The sequence below is a fragment of the Manduca sexta genome, chromosome 28 (genome assembly GCF_014839805.1).
Source record: "Manduca sexta isolate Smith_Timp_Sample1 chromosome 28, JHU_Msex_v1.0, whole genome shotgun sequence".
NCBI classification, from domain to species: domain Eukaryota; kingdom Metazoa; phylum Arthropoda; class Insecta; order Lepidoptera; family Sphingidae; genus Manduca; species Manduca sexta.
Window position 1 is genome coordinate 8235861 of NC_051142.1, and position 17634 is coordinate 8253494.

General features: G+C 34.4%; 1 protein-coding gene and 1 long non-coding RNA gene across 2 annotated transcripts; both read left to right on the plus strand.

The window, feature by feature from the left end:
- Nucleotides 1–7638: 7638 nt before the first annotated feature.
- LOC119191032 lies at nucleotides 7639–9431 on the plus strand. Its single transcript, XR_005113347.1, has 2 exons — nucleotides 7639–8339; nucleotides 8404–9431. It is a non-coding gene; the product is annotated as an uncharacterized LOC119191032 (long non-coding RNA).
- Nucleotides 9432–11331: 1900 nt separating this feature from the next.
- Nucleotides 11332–14032, plus strand: LOC115450656 (60S ribosomal protein L8). Its single transcript, XM_030178715.2, is given in 7 exon segments — nucleotides 11332–11508; nucleotides 11653–11805; nucleotides 12505–12661; nucleotides 12930–13133; nucleotides 13411–13527; nucleotides 13530–13568; nucleotides 13882–14032. Coding segments are annotated over 6 exon segments (771 nt in total). The 5' UTR covers nucleotides 11332–11508; nucleotides 11653–11667; the 3' UTR covers nucleotides 13998–14032.
- Nucleotides 14033–17634: the final 3602 nt, after the last annotated feature.

Consider the following 17634-nt stretch of genomic DNA (forward strand, 5'->3'; position numbering starts at 1 on the left):
TATGCGCGTGGGAAGAACCTGGCCATCAAAAGTTAACACAACAGTTTGTGAGGGTTTCCACGTCACAGTCCCTTCAACAGTACTCTTATAATTAAGGCGTCGAACTTTAATAATTTCTCCACAACCCAAGGGAACTCTTATATTTTCTTTTACGTCACTTTAGGGACATATCACATGGGATACCTCTTACAAGTCCTTTTTGTGAGTATGAAATGGTGGAATATATGCCTCATAGCCCTTGTCAGTTAATGCAGTATGACTTAAAATGTATTAGCCGATGTACAATTGGAAAATGCCATGGATATTTTATTGCGTCCAATACGCTTTACACTGCCTAGGACAATATTGTCTATTTTATATTTACGTGTAAAAAGCGAACCAAAGCATATTGGATGAAAACTAACATCTTTATTAGTATCTTCAGAGGATTTAACTATATGAACTACAAAGGGTGCTGCATCTGAATTGGAATATTGCTTTCTTCCAACCTCACCTAAAGAGTCAGGAACGTTGGAGGCGTAGGAACAACTGGAGTTGGCAGCACTTGTAAGTATGGAGATGGATCGCTAGAGTTCTTCTCATCACTGTCCACACAACAACAGCGTTTGCCAGCCAATTGCCATTTGATGATTTCTGTTTTTTATTACAGATTTTACAGATTCTATGCAGACGTGTCCGTTTTCTTTTATTTACATTGGATGCTGAACAATCAGTATCTATACTACAGGCAGTATCTACAGTTATGAATTGTGAAGTGCCCCCAGGATCTGGGGGCTCCTTCATCCTGCTCGTAATATATTAAATCTTATTAAAAAAAACTTACCAATAGTTGTGTTTCTATATATACACAATAAATGAAAAGAAATAAGTTAATATATATATACAATATTCAACTTAAGGCGATACCTCAAAGTCCAAAATTTAATAATATGACGAAATTTAAAGGCAAAATATCCATGATTGTTAATTATTTTTACGTTTTTCTTTCAACTGCGAGAACTAATCACTAACTAGACGTGAATTTAAATTCTTTACTTGCCAATACTTGTTTAGTTACCCAGATTAAAGGTGAAACAAAATGTATGAAAATGGACCTTGAGGTATCGCCTTAACTGACTATTTTTATATACAATTTTTTTTTCTTTAAGCCAAAATAAAACACCCGCCAAGTTCGAACGTTTCCTTCGCTTTCCGTGTGGGTACGTCAAAAGGGCATTCTATATTTTAAAAAAATATATATACCACTATGGCTCTAAGGTTTTGTCCACGGCTGATTAGATGTAATTGTAAAAGTGTTCATAATATTTTTATAAAAAAAGAGCATTTTATATCTTTTTTTTTCAAACCTGTCAATAGGTATCAAGACATCAGTCTTTGTCTCATAAGTCGAAAGATTACAATAAAGTGCCCAAGAGTTTTTAAAGGGAATATAAAATACTTAGTTTTAAAAGTATCTCAGTGTAAGAATATATTTTATTATTATAATTGAATGACGAGACGAGAATGCAATTCTCCGAATCGTAAGCGATACGATCGCCCATAAACAGTAGTAATAGTACACAGAACTTTCAAGTATAAAGTCTCCTCATTCCACTGCGCTCATCACTCAAAACTTAATATGATGTTAAGTTTCATAATACCCAGTACCACAATGTTCCAAAAAGGAAACAACAGAGGATGCACATTGTTTGGCAGAAATTACTTTCTTTAATTATTTCTTTATATAAAGACCACTTCAATATACATTTTATAATCTATACTATTATATAAAGCTGAAGAGTTTGTTTGTTTGTTTGAACGCGCTAATCTCAGGAACTACCGGTCCAAACTGAAAAATTCTTTTTGCGTTGGATAGCCCTTTGTTCGTGGAGTGCTATAGGCTATATATCATCACGCTATACCCAATAGGAGCGGAGCAGTAATGTCTTATCTCAGGAACTACCGGTTCGAACTGAAAAATTCTTTTTGTGTTGGATAGCCCTTTGTTCGTGGAGTGCCATAGGCTATATATCATCACGCTATACCCAATAGGAGCGGAGCAGTATTGTCTCATCTCAGGAACTACCGGTTCGAACTGAAAAATTCTTTTTGGGTTGGATAGCCCTTTGTTTGTGGAGTGTGCTATTTGCAAATCGAGGAAAATTATTAGTTTTGAGAGCTCCCGTTGCGTGCGCTGCGTAAACGGTTAAAGTTATGCAACAATGATGTATGACGGATTGTTCCTCTTAAAAGTTCTAAAAATATATTATAAAACAAAGTCCCCGCTGCATCTGTCTGCCTGAACGTGTTAAACTCAAAAACTCCCCAACGTATTAAGATGAAATTTGGTATGGAGACAGTTTGAGACCCTGGGAAGAACATAGGCTCCGGAAACTACTACTTTTATAAGGGAAAACTTTAGCCTGAAAACTTTATAACGCGGGCGGAGCCGCGGGCAAAAGCTAGTATGTAATATGTCCCTACTTTGTATATCAAGTATTGCATAACGTGTGATGTTATCCATGTCTTGTAATCTTATTTGTGATTGAAAATATTATTAAAGGAGAATGGGCAAGTTCATCCATACATTTTACTCATAACTAATACGCGAATCAAACTATATTGTTTTTTGCAGAATAAAGTAGAGTTGTAACACATATTCCGCTAACATTCGGAAATCTGCCTATTCGGGTAAATCCCTAATATTTAGGTACTATACCGAATTTCACATACCTAAGTTGTTGTGTTGTAGACGCGTAATCTTTTTCGTGATGGAGAAGTCCCCTTTTCTCTCTGTCTGTATGTGATCGATTTTCTCAAAATCTAATGAATGGATTTTTATGAAATTTGGTATGGACATAATTTACCAACCTAGGAAGGTTATATGCTACTTTTATACCGGGAAAATATATAGCGGGACTTTTATCCCGGAAAACTGCTTCACGCGTGCGAAACCGCTAGCAAAAGCTGATATACATATTATATGTATTAATCAATCCATACTCAGATATTTAATTATTGCAAACCGTAACTTCTTCGATGATAACAAGAATAATTTAAAAAAGACGTGGCAGCGGAAGCAACACTGTGAAGGCAGAAATCTATATTCCTCAAACACGCACATGTAACACCATAAACAGAACAAGGCAGCATGTAGATAGATGATCTCAATATCCTTCATTTAAACAATAAATTCTCCATTAAACTTATCTAACAAAATACTGTCATATTTTAATGAATATTTACACAAAAACTAAATACAGACATAAAATTACCATAGTCTACACTCTGCAGTAAAATAGCCTTTTAAATGAAACTATACTAATAGAAGTTTACTTTTCTAAATCTAAGCATTAGAACCAAAACTATGTTGATAGCCCTAGTTTCTATATATTTTCTTAGAATAGGAAGTACCCTATGTCAGTCCCAGGGTCTCAAACTATCTCGATACAAAATTGCATCAAAATCAGGTGGGTAGTTTTTGAGTTTATCCCATTCAGATAGGCAGACAAATGCGGTGAGGACTTTGTTTTATAATATAGAGCACACAAAGGAACCTCTCAAAAATAATAAATTTTCCCCATTTAGGCAACATTTGTAATTGATGCTCCACTTCAATTAGTCATAGTGTGATGTTAAATAGCCTGTAGCCTTCCTCGATAAATAGGCTATCCAACATTGAAAGAATCTTTCAATTCAAACTAGTCGTTTCTGAGATTATCATGTTCAAACAAACAACCTCTTCTGTTTTACATAATAGTGTGATTTTTAAAAATATCTAGTAATAACTGATGTAGATATTATTTATACTTATTAAATTGGTATGCCACTTGCTGCTGGAATTACAGGTACCAGTTGCAATGTAAGCGAAAAGACCGAAATGTTATGAATATACCAAAATAAACCAAACCCCAGACTAGGGTATGTAAATACTTTTAGCTGTCCGCTAAAAGTGCCAACGTTAGGTGGAAATATGTGCTTGTAATATACTTAAAGGACAAACACACTTTATTTTCATTGTTTTTTATGCATGTGGAGCCATGGGCAATAACAAGTTTGAAATAATTATGCAATTAAATTAAAATTTCATTCCAACCAGTTCCATCATATTTTTAGACACTTATATTAATTTAATATATTAACGTCATTTAAATCCTTAGACACAATTATAATAAGCCCGATCAATAAATTTACATAAAGGTATTGTATGGTAAAACATTATGACCGCACTTATGTGCTGTGTGTCATTCACTTACTTCTATTAAAGACATAGCTCTTTTTCAAAAATTTAAATCAATATTTAACTTAAAAATGCATATATTAAGTTGTGATAATTTTAAGAATATGAATTTTATATAATGGTAATAAGATTGAACTATATGCAAATAATTTTGTGTTATATGTTTTAGTGATTTCTGATTTTAGCCAATCATAATGAATGTATGTGAATGTGTGAGTTTAGTGGCACTGGTTTTCTGTGTAAATGGGTGACATGCTACCTCCACTGTTTTTCTTTTGTACAATATTTAAATCTAACGCTCATTTTCATGTGACAAGACAATGAACTATGCGGTATGTCAATTCAATTATTACCTTTAAGCCTGTTTAGACATACACAAGCATACTTCATGATACTGTAAAAAAAAACATATTTGAATTACGTAAATGATTACTTTAACTGTTTATACTGCCATGTATACTGTAGTTTTATTACTGTCCATCTTTTTATTAGTTTACACTATTGTAATTATAATAATCCATAAACCTTCTTTTGAATAAGTAGGTACATTATTACCTAATAGTATGAGAAATATACAATATCCATTTTATGTTTGGTAATGAAACTAATAACTACACAGTGCCTACTTACGTTATTAATGTATATCCTAAAATGAATTCTAACAGGTAGATACAAACAGTCTTACTTACCTCAAATAATTCACGTTCCAAGACTTCTTGATAAATACTTTAAATTATACTTTCAGTATGTTCACCGGTGCACTAAAACTGTAAACAAATATTATTTCATTCTCGACGAAATTAGTGAACACACGTCTTTTAAAAAAATACTTGTTGCACGTTTCTTTATCACAATAAAAATAACTAAATGCAGACATGTATATTTATAAACTGTCCTGCTATTTCACACTTGATAAAGAAACAGAACGGGCAATCTCGCGAATGCAGTACAAAACCACATACAAAACTATTGAGCCGAGAGAATGAAAGAACTGTCAGAATAGTACACGCCGCTTGCAACGTGACCGAAACGTGACCTAATTGTTTATATGTGTGTGTATATGTTGATTTTTTTTTTTTTTTTTTTCTTCATGGCTTCGCACGTCTAGTGCATTTAGCCAAAGACAAGTTGATGCAAATATTCATAATATTGGCTTGCGCAGCTTGAGATTGCAATGTTAGGTTTCTTTGCTGACGGTTTTGCATAGGACAAAGGTAGGGAAACAGTTTGAGATATAAAATTAAGACTGGTAAAGAAATTTAGAAAAGAGGATATCAGGAGGGTTTGAAAGGAAAAAGGAAAAACTATGCCTTACATAAAATAAAAATTAAATAAAAAATACAATTTACAAAAACATAACACTAATGATGGATGAGGATGAAATAATTACAATTTTATATTGTTCTTAATGAAAAATGATGCAATACATTTATACACAGAAAAATTATTTGTACTAAGTAAAGAGAGGATAGAAGATGGAAAAGGAATACAAAGGTCTAGAAGGGAGCAAATCATAGATGTACGGTCAAATTGAGAGCAAGAAAACAGAATATGATTTAAGTCGCCAACATCTGATCCACAAACGCACATAGGGCTGTTTACTATATTGAGTCTGGCGAGGTGAGCAGGGACACAAGTGTGACCAAGCCTAATACGAATAAGAATAGAAGTCTCGACCTTGTCAAACTTAACTCTGAAAAACCACGGTTTCGTTGGGATCTGAGGCTGGATGACGGAGTAGTAGCGGCCCTTCATTATGCAACTAGATGACCATGTTTCTTTCCAAGAGTCTCGTAGAAAAATTTCGGCAATGATTGTAAGTCTTGACTGTAGTTTTTAAATGGAAATAAGTCACCACTTTGCACCGCATCCTTAGCTAGTTTGTCGACGGTTTCGTTGCCGTGGATTCCAGAATGACTAGGAATCCATACAAAATATAATAAGTATCCCCTCAAAATACATTTGTGCGCCAACTCTCTTATTTGGAGAATAACTGGCAAAATACCGTTATATTTAAAAGGAAATTTAAAGATGGCTTGTAGAGCACTTAGCGAATCGGAAAAGATAACAGCTTTATTTAATTTAAGTAAAAGAACATATTCTATAGCCTTCAGTATTCCAAAACATTCGCCAGTAAAACAGATGATTCCGGAGGAAGCTTAATTTTTTGAACGATCTTGTATTGAGAGTGAAAAACACCAATGCCAACACATTCCGAAAATGAAAATTTAGAAGCATCTGTGTACAGGTAATGGAAGCCCTCAAAACGTTCTTCAAGAAATGCGTTGAATGAGATTTTTATATTGGGCGCAGTTTTATTAACACAGTCATAAATTATACTAGGAGAGAAAATTAACGAGTTGTAGCAGTTGTTGAAGAGCGGGAATTTATTAAAACGATGAGTGGGGGCCGGGATGGAAAAGATTTTTTTATAACTTATAATTAGGCATGGAGGATTACGGGAACGATGACTAGGTATAGTGGAATAGTATTTAGACAGAGCTTCCAGTAATGGAAAGAGGGATGGGAGGAAAATTGAATAATTTTAAATAAGTATTTATCAGCAAGGTATTGCCTCCTGTGACATAGTGGAGGTTCACAACACTCCACTTGCAATGCATTAATAGGGCTAGATTTCATTGCCCCTGTAATTATGCGTAGTGATTTTGATTGAAGGTTATCTAATTTTTAAAAGAATAAGCTGCACCTGGTTCCAGCAAGAATGAACCATAATCAAAAATGCTTCTAATTATAGCATTATAAACAAGTTTTAATGAATGGGGTGGGCGCCCCACCACACACCAGATAAACATCTTAGCATGTTAATGTGGCGCTCAACCTTATTAACAACGTAGTCGCAATGTGAAGTACCAGAAAGTTTAGAGTCCAAGACTACGCCTAAATATTTAAAATTATTTTTGACTGGGATTGGAGTATCACGGTAAATAACGTTTATTGTTTGGGGACTCCTTTTTTGGAAAATAAAACTGCTGCACTTTTAGAAGTGGAAATATCTAAGCCGTTTTGGAGAAGCCATAACGATAGAGATTGAAGAGCAGAGTTTAAAACTAAACAAGCGTGTTCTACTGAATGGGAACTATAATATAGTAGTAAGTCGTCCGCATATTGTAAAACTTGAACATCATTATTAAAAGAGCGGTCCAAGTCGTACGTGTATATATTGTATAACAAAGGACTAAGTACCGAGCCTTGCGGAAGCCCTTTCCATACATGTCGAATTAACTGTTGCTGAGTAGTTGAAATGCTAACCGTACGATCATGAAAAATGTTTATTATGAAATTTGAGAGATTTATTGGAACGCTGAGTGATTGTAATTTCTTATGCAGGATAGATAATATGACGTTATCATAAGCCCCATTTATATCTAGAAATACAGCAACTGTCGAGCAATTTTTGAGAAGGATAAACGAACATCTGTAGTAAAAATACTTAAACAGTCGAATGTACTTTTTCCTTTTCGAAAACCGTATTGAGTTTTTGGCAGTAAGTCTTTATTTTCTATGTACCATTCTAGCCGATTTTTAATAAGATGCTCTGCTATTTTCATTAGAACCGGACTGAGAACGATAGGACGATATGATGAAATATCAGACGGAATTTTACTAGGTTTGAGAATTGGCAACACCACATGACGTTTCCACATCTGAGGAATGTTTCCTGTTGTCATTACGGAATTGATAAGAGATAAATAATAAGAATGAACAGTGGGACTAGCATTAGATAAAAATGAGTATGGGATGCCATCGATACCTGGAGATGAGTCTACAGTATTAGAAAGGATACCTTTCAATTCCTCAATATTGAAAGGGATTTTTAATGACGTGTCATCAGAGGTTATATTGGATTCCACACGAATTACCGGTTGTAAAGTAACTTCTTGAGGTACCCAGGGAGGAGCTAATGTATCTATAAATTCACCTGCTAAATTATCCGGGATACGGGAAGTAGTGTGGTCGGAAAATGCAGACCGGAATCTCCTAATATTACGCCAAACAGCTGAAGGGGTGTATTCGGTGAAATGACAGAGCAAAAATTATGCCAACTCTCTCTTTTCTTCAGTTTATAGAGTTTTCGAGTCTGTGTAATGATACTAGAGAGGTATATGAAGTTTTCTTGGGTCATATTTAAACTATATTCTATTTCAGCTTCTTTACGTTTTTAGCTGCAGCTGTGCATTCCGAGTCCCACCACGGAGGCATTGGGATCTTCCTAAATGAATGATTATTTTTACTGGGAAAGCATCATCTGCAGCGGAAACAAGAATTTTAGCTAATACTTCTGCACAATCCTGCTCATTTCCATTATTGACAATTGGAAGAGAAGATAGCTGATTGTCAACATAATTTTTATAATTTAGCCAAGTGCTGCTCTTACTATGTGGAAGTTTGTGTTTTAAGTGAGATATTCTAGGTTGTGAATGTGGGATTGGGAATGGAAAAGATATTTTGATAGGGAAATGATCACTACCATATGTTAAGGGAAGGGTGCACCAAGTGAGACGAGAAGCAAAGTTAGGAGTGCAGACAGATAAATCTATTGCGCTATTGTTCTGACTTGGATCACTGCGACGTGTGGGGGAACCAGAATTTAATATACATAAATTATGTGTATCAAATATATTGAGTAGTTCTTCCCCATAGGAGTTAGAAGTTGAACTACCCCATGACTGGTGATGGCAGTTAAAATCACCTAACAGTATATAAGGATTAGTAAGTGTGGAAAGAATACTGTTAATTTCATTAAGTGAAGAATGAGAAGGGTGAGATATATATACAGATATAATACATGTTTTATTTATAATTATAGCTATGATTGAGATTTCTTCACTGTGTGATGGTAGAGAAACCACAGTGAAAGGAATTGAATCCTTCACAAGTATAGCTACTCCACCATATCCATCTGGTCTATCCTCTCTTACTGTTGTATAACCATTAATTTTAAATATATTATTTGATTTGAACCATGTTTCACACAAGGCAAAAACTAAAGGTTCGTATTTATTTATTAAATAAATAATATCACTTTTTATTTATTGCGCTGCGGCAATTCCATTGGATTAAATGAACTTGATTGTCCATTTTGGGGTGATATCGAAGAAATGAGACTATGAAGTGAAGCAGCGTTGGACGGTGATATGTTAAATGAGGATAAAAGGTTAATTAATGCCGTAATAAATTCCATGATATTGAATTGTTTTACAGTATTGTCTTTAAGTACTTCATTGATGGCACAGCCGTTAGTGGGCTCAGGAATTCTAAATTCTTTTAAAATATTGTTGTGGGCTTCCTTATTATACCCTTTAGAAGGGCTCTTGGGGGGCTGAGGTTTGCGAAAAACAGTTTTTATAACTTGAAGAATGTTGATTGAATGTAATAGGTGAAGAAGTTTCAATTTCTCTGGGAGTTTGAGATATAAGGGTGTCAGCAAAAGATTTAGTCACTGGTGGGAGCAATTTACTGGCTTCTGCATAAGATACAGAGTTCTGGGCCATATAGGTTTTATTTGTATCTGCCTTGAGAGCTCAGGACATACTTTACTAGTAGCAAAGTGAAAACCTGAGCATAAGCAGCAATTGGCATTACGTTCATCCCTGTCACAAGAGTCCCCAGTATGGCTATCGCCGCATTTGTAACACCTTGGTTTGCTCCTACATTGTATTTTAGTGTGCCCAAACCGACAGCAATAAAAGCACTGTATAGTAGGGTAAATATAAAGGTCCACAGGCATTGAATTGTAGGACATAAAAATTCGTTTTGGAAGAACTTGGCCATCAAATGTGCATACAATGGTTTGAGAGGGCTTCCACACCATAGAGCCGTCTACTAAAGTTTTAAAGTTTAATCTGCGGACTTTTAAAATAGGTCCACAACCAATTGGTACAGATGAATTTTCTATTATCTCTTCCGGAGACCACTCTACTGGCACACCACGCACTAAACCCATTCTAGTTACGTTAAAAGACGGAATGAATGCCTTATAATTAAATTTAGACAGATTTTCATGAGTAATAAAAGAGTTGGCGTCAATAAATGTAGAAAAAGCCAAAGAAATTTTATTTCTGCCTATCCTCTTAACACTACCATTAATAATATTTTTAAAATTGTTACGTTGTAGGAATCTCCCAAACGAAAGTGGATGCAAAGTGGTAGAGTCATTGTCCTGAATAATATGTTTTTGTACGTGAATAACAAAAGGCGCACTATCCGAACCATCATATACTTTCCTGCCTACAGTTTGCGCGGGAATCGGGGTTTCTGAGGTAATAAGTTTGTTAATCGATTGGGGTTGACTAGTCTGAGAAAGATCTTCGCAATCACAGCCATGTAGGTTATCATCAGAAGAGCCGTGTTTTTACGTCTTTTATTGCAACGCTTGCATACATGTCGGCGACTTCTTTTTAGAGGCCGGGCTGATGCAGATGCATCTGTCTCCATACCCGACTCGGAGGCATAATTATGTGACTTTTCAGTCTCAATTGTGACAAAGTTGCCCGCCGGAGGACTAAGCCCCCGGATCAGGCGGCAAATTCATAAGACCTTACTATTCTACAGTTTAAATATATGCAAAAACTTACCAAAAATGATGAACTAAACTAAAAACACTAATCTACAAAATATACAGAAAATTTAACCCTACTGATAACTTATATTTACAAAATTAATTATTTTTTATCAAGATTAAAAAAAAACACGTCCGCCTATTTCCAAGTTTCCCGCGCTTTTTCATATGTTGATTTAGTAGCCTGCATAACATAATGGATTACGTCCACTAGGCGCCGTAGGAGACGTAGTAGTCTGAGCGTAAGAGTGAGGCGTTTATGTCGTAGCAGAGTTAAACCATCTTGGAAAAAAAATATTTACAAAAGAGCAAAATTATGAATTGTAACTATCAAAAATCAATATAAAGAACCGTTTCCAAATTTAAAAATACGGAAGTAAAATAAGATCTTATCAAATAAATAAATATTCGTTCACATTTATTCAAATTTCACTATTTTAGAGCTATTACAGAGGTTATATCATTATTTCAGATCACGCTGCAAAATTCTGAATCATTCACCTGCAGAAAAACTTTACATGCTGTGAGGTGACGATAAGTTTTATGTTCAACTAAAACATTTAAAGTTACCGAGCGACATTATCGTTGAATAAATTTTATGATTGCTATAGCAAGTGGCAACTTACATTAGCAATATTTAGTAATTTGACATTACATTATATGTTGGCAACACTGGGTGTGTTCTTTCAAAATTGACCGTCTAGATAGTGTACGTAAATTTTTCATCCCTTTATAAAAATCGTGGTTTATCCAAATAATTTAGCCATATTTATTTATGGGCAATGTAAAATAATGTTTGTAATATACATTTAATTCAGAATATGCTTAGATTTTCTTCTTGAACGTGTTTCAGTGACGGCTTGTAATCATGGGTCGTGTGATACGTGCTCAGCGTAAAGGTGCCGGTTCGGTATTCGTTTCTCACACCAAAAAAAGGAAAGGAGCACCCAAGCTACGCTCTTTGGATTATGCCGAACGCCACGGTTATATCAAGGGAGTTGTAAAGGTATTTGGAATGTTTTTATATTTGAGTTGTGCAATGTGACTACGTTTCTATCAGATTTTGTATTCTAAAAGGACTAAATATAGTTATAATCTACGACTCCGATCACAAGGAAAGCATTCTTGATAGCACCGATACAAAGATATATAAATTTTGTAGGTCGAAACTTCAAATGTGTACAAACAAATTAAACTCACTTTTGTTAGATACCATGTGGAATGTTTATTATGCAAGAGAATCCTAGGTTTGATACGATGATATGGTTGAAGGTTACATAAATATTTATTAAGGTTTGAAAATAAATTGAAAAAGGATTCCCAGTAATTAAAGTATATAAGCTTCATTTACTATGGTGCATGACAGTTGAATTAGGTTATTATAATAGTTATTCATTGGTATCAGGAGTATCTCGCCTTTCTAACACTTGATTATGCTATAAAATCTTCAAAACCCATGGAAACATTTTGAACTCAAATTAATTAAAAACAAAATAAAAGTGTTGGTTCTAGTTGTATACAACAGTTATCTAAAAATGGACATGCTTTCTAAATTCAATATAAACTCACTTATTTCAACTTGAAGCAATATAAAACATCATTAAATCAAAATAGTAAAATGTTCCTTTATTGAATACTGTTTAATAACATGTATAAATTTTAATTGGGTATGTATAACAATGTGAGACCATTTATAATAATGCAGGACATCATCCATGACCCGGGCAGAGGTGCACCCCTAGCTGTTGTTCATTTCCGTGACCCGTACAAGTTTAAGACCCGTAAGGAATTGTTCATTGCTCCTGAAGGTCTCTACACTGGACAGTTTGTGTACTGTGGAAAGAAAGCCACTCTTGAAGTTGGTAAGTTATTAATATTTATTATGAGCTAAAAGAATAATGTTATATATTCCCTGGGAAAAAAGTAGCAATAAATTGAGAGCTATTTTAGTATTTTATTGTAAAAAGCTTAATTGATAATATGCTAATGTATTTGTCAGAGGTTTCTTATTACTCTACCACACTTTTTTTTTTATATTTTAGCCCTTTAATAGTATTGTGATAATTTTTTCATTCATTACTTTGTTTGTCAAATATAATATATCTTGGGCATAATTAATGTTTTCCACAGGCAATGTCATGCCTGTTGGTGCAATGCCTGAGGGTACCATTGTATGTAACTTGGAGGAGAAGATGGGTGACCGAGGTCGGCTGGCCCGTGCTTCTGGCAACTTTGCTACTGTTATCGGACACAATCCCGATGCCAAGCGTACCAGGGTGAAGCTTCCATCTGGTGCTAAGAAAGTGCTTCCATCAAGCAACAGAGGAATGGTTGGTGAGTAATTATTTTGATAAGATCTAATTTAATGTAATGGTAATTTTTAAATTAAAAATAATATGGATTCTGTCAAATCGGAAAAGCAGGCTTTAAAATTACTTCTCTATACTATTATATAAATACAATATATTTTAATGTTATTGTACATGATGACCTTGAACTTACCTACTCTGAATGTCTATGATTACACAGAGGCTCTTTCTGAGGATTAATATTGCATGCTTATTTTAATGGTCCCATATGGCAGGTATGAATAAAACATTTACAATTTCAGGCATTGTTGCTGGTGGTGGACGTATTGACAAACCCATCTTGAAGGCCGGACGTGCTTACCACAAGTACAAGGTGAAGCGTAACTGCTGGCCATATGTGCGAGGTGTTGCCATGAACCCGTTGAGCATCCTCACGGTGGTGGTAACCATCAACACATAGGTAAGCTATTTCCCTACTATATGAGATGTAATTGATATAAAGTAAGATAAACATAAAGTCCTTTATATGGGTACTAGAGATTTTAAACTGATTTCACAAAGTATTATAAATTTAAATTTTACTGCATTTCTTTTCTTGGCATAAATATTTTGTTCTGTGAATTAACCCAAGTTATAGCTCGTATTTTAAGTATAGCCTGGAAGGTGAGAGGTTAATATCCCTTAGGAAAAAGCTTTACTGATTTTTATATACTTTTTTTTTATAATGTAAAATTTTTGTAACAGTTTTGCTAATTGATATGTTAAAATTACAGGTAAAGCATCGACTGTCAAGAGAGGTACCTCTGCTGGTCGCAAGGTCGGTCTTATTGCTGCGCGCAGAACCGGTAGGATTCGTGGTGGCAAGACTGACACTAAGAAGGAGGCGTAAATTTATAATCCAAAATAAAAAAATATCACTCACAATGTTGTATTTAGTTTATTGAAACCCACAAAAATGTATATTTATTCTATTATATAAAGCTAAAGAGTTCGTTTGTTTGAACGCACTAGTCTCTGGAATTACTGGTTCGAATGGAAAAATATCTTTACGTGTTGGATAGGAGCATAATTATACCAGCAGCAATGAAAAATTATTGCAAAAACGGATAATTTTTCTTTTGCGAACTTCCGTTGCGTGCATTGCGTAAACGGTTAAAGTGAAGCCACAAATATAAAATTAAGAGTGTTTACGCATCCGCGCGCCGTATGTCTCAAAAACAGCACTTTTCGAAGGAGATAATATCCATCGAAACATTATTTTAAAAATATATGAATTAGTAATTATTATAGAAAATTTTGCTGTCTAAATAGTTAGTAGAGAAAAATTTTAGATTTATTGAGTATTTGTAAATTCTTTAATGATTACTAAACAGAGGTTTTCAAATTTGCGCTTCGAACGTCTATTTCGAAGCTCAAAATATCTTAAACCACTAAGGAACATAATATGTAATTTTTATCTAACTAAAATGATCCTGAAGAAAAAAGTTAGTAGAGAAAAAATATCTTTTTATGTTTAATCCATGAAATAAAAATTCAAAAGAATTCGAAAATTTCAGAAATGTTGGTCATTTAAATGATTTTTTATCACTATATCTTACTTAATTGAAGATAATATTGGATTACTATAATAGAAGAACATCTCCTTAAAAACATACAATTTAAAAATTCAACAAAATTAGTTCTGTTATTTTTCTATAAATATTTTAAATACCACTATAAAACGCAACGCGCAAATTGTTTCAAATTAGTCCGCCTTGAGGCTTTCTAGAGAGAGGACGTATTGCTCGTCGCTCCGGCCAGACTCCAGTTGGCCTTTGCTGTGCGTAGAAAAAATAGTCACGTGTATACAGTGATTGCCACATCTTAGTACTTTAGTAAGTAAAATATTTTTTTCTTTAATGAGTGACAATAGTTTTAGTAGTTACTATAAATTATGATTATATTATTATGTTTCAGACACAATGGGAAGTAAAGCTATATCTAGGCAAGAAAAGGAAACGCAACAACGCTGAAACTTTGGCTAAAGCAAGAACTAAAAGATTGGTGTACTAATGTTATAACATGCGTCTGTAGTTATGGTTGTTGCTTTTACTCATTAAACACTTGAGCAACAGTTACTCAAAGGAAAAAAATGGAACCTTGCTAAACACTCACAAAGCGGTATTTACCCGCGCCCGCCGTGATTGCGGGCCCGAAATTCCAAAAGCATGCAAATATATGTCAAAAATCAATTAGCCCATTGAAATGTTACATGAGCTTTGTATTTTTTAGAGGACCCAATTTTATTTTTAGAACATGTGTGGGGGTCAATAGAAGCTTAACCTCAAGTTTGTGGGGTCGCCACCCTTGTCCCCTGGCCACCATCATGGAAAAAGGGGTGAAAACACTTTTCTCACGATATCTCGGAAACTATGCGTCTTACATAAATTTTGTAAAGTCATAATTTGTGGCAAATTGTTTTGCCTACAAATATGTTTATATAACTTTTTGCCCTAAATTAAAAATTAAAGAAGTTATAAGCAAAAATGTGAGACAATGTTTATAAAAGTTTTCTTTTTTGCCCTATAATTTTTTTTTATACATTTTACAAAAAAAAATTACCTCAAACTAACTTGTAAATGATTTTTTGAGGAAAATTGTTCCCTTTAATTTTTTTTCTCAACCACGGCGGGCGCGAGTAAAAACCGCTTCGTGAGTTCTTAGCCTTATAGGATCACTTTGCTGTCCCGGTGTCAAAACGTTTACAACTCGCCAAATTACTCAGTGCGAGAGTCCCACTCGCACTTGGCTGATTTTGCATAATGCATATGTACGCTTACTTTCAAATAACAAGGATTTTGTGTTCACTGGTGCGCACTGTTAAGAAAATTCAAGTGACGAGAGACGAAATCCTATATCTTTCTCCTCTTTGAAGCTTAGAAATAAGGGATTTGGTAATTTATGTAGCTAGTGAATAAAACTACTAGTAGTAGTTAGTATACCTATCTTCTTCACAATTTGGGACCCTGTGCAGGTTTCGGCGTCATTATACTTGTATAAATTAAACGCGTCTAGATCCATATGCAGTTTTACTTAAGTAGTGTTTGCGTATAAACTTCGATAACAATAATAGTATGTTCTATTTTTTTTTTAATTTTCAGGTAATCGAGCCTGAAACTACATTCAAAATAAATGAGGTTATTAAAAGCCGCAAAATTCTGATTTTCAATATTTTTTGGATCAAATTAAAAGACTCAATAACCACAACAGAGCAACAGGTTGTAGTATCGAACATTTACAACTATTGAAAGAGAATAAAGTTTGCTTGCAGTCAACATTTTTAATGAAGTGTAATATGTGCACTATGGAATTTAAGCTATTTACCTCTAAGAGATATACTGATAGTATGGACGTATATTGTGGAGCTGTGAATGGAGCTTTGATGACTGGATTTGGTAGATCAAATTTAAACGAACAGTTAGCTTCCATAGATTTACCAATATTAACGGAAAATGTTTACATGAAATGTTACAACGAGTTAGATAAATGATTGAAATCAACTGCAGAGGACAGGATGCAAGAGCCCGCTAGGAAGAAACTGATAAAGCTGTTACCTGTGGCGATGTAAAAGACGGGATTCCCATACTTACAGTCATAACTGACTGCTGTCGGTCGAAAAAAAAGTACAGAACCAACTATTTTGCTTCGTCGAGTGTCGCAAATATTATGCAAAACTATGGATACAAAACTGGTAAATTGTTATACATGGATGTACAATCGATCGATTGATGATCGATGTCACCGAGCACTACCTATTAAAAAAAACTATCCAAAAATATAACCAACTTCCGAAAAAAGAAGTCTTTGAAAAAAAAGCGCGGGAAACTTGGAAATAGGCGGACGTGTTTTTTTTAATCTTGATAAAAAATAATTAATTTTGTAAATATAAGTTATCAGTAGGGTTAAATTTTCTGTATATTTTGTAGATTAGTGTTTTTAGTTTAGTTCATCATTTTTGGTAAGTTTTTGCATATATTTAAACTGTAGAATAGTAAGGTCTTATGAATTTGCCGCCTGATCCGGGGGCTTAGTCCCTCCGGCGAGGAGCAACTTTGTCTAATTGAGACTGAAAAGTCACATAATTATGCCTCCGAGTCGGGTATGGAGACAGATGCATCTGCATCAGCCCGGCCTCTGAAAAGAAGTCGCCGACATGTATGCAAGCGTTGCAATAAAAGACGTAAAAACACGGCTCTTCTGATGATAACCTACATGGCGCGTTGCGAAGATCTTTCTCAGACTAGTCAACCCCAACCGATTAACAAACTTATTACTTCAGAAACCCCGATTCCCGCGCAAACTGTAGGCAGGAAAGTATATGATGGTTCGGATAGTGCGCCTTTTGTTATTCACGTACAAAAACATATTATTCAGAACAATGACTCTACCACTTTCGTTTGGGAGATTCCTACAACGTAACAATTTTAAAAATATTATTAATGGTAGTGTTAAGAGGATAGGCAGAAATAAAATTTCTTTGGCTTTTT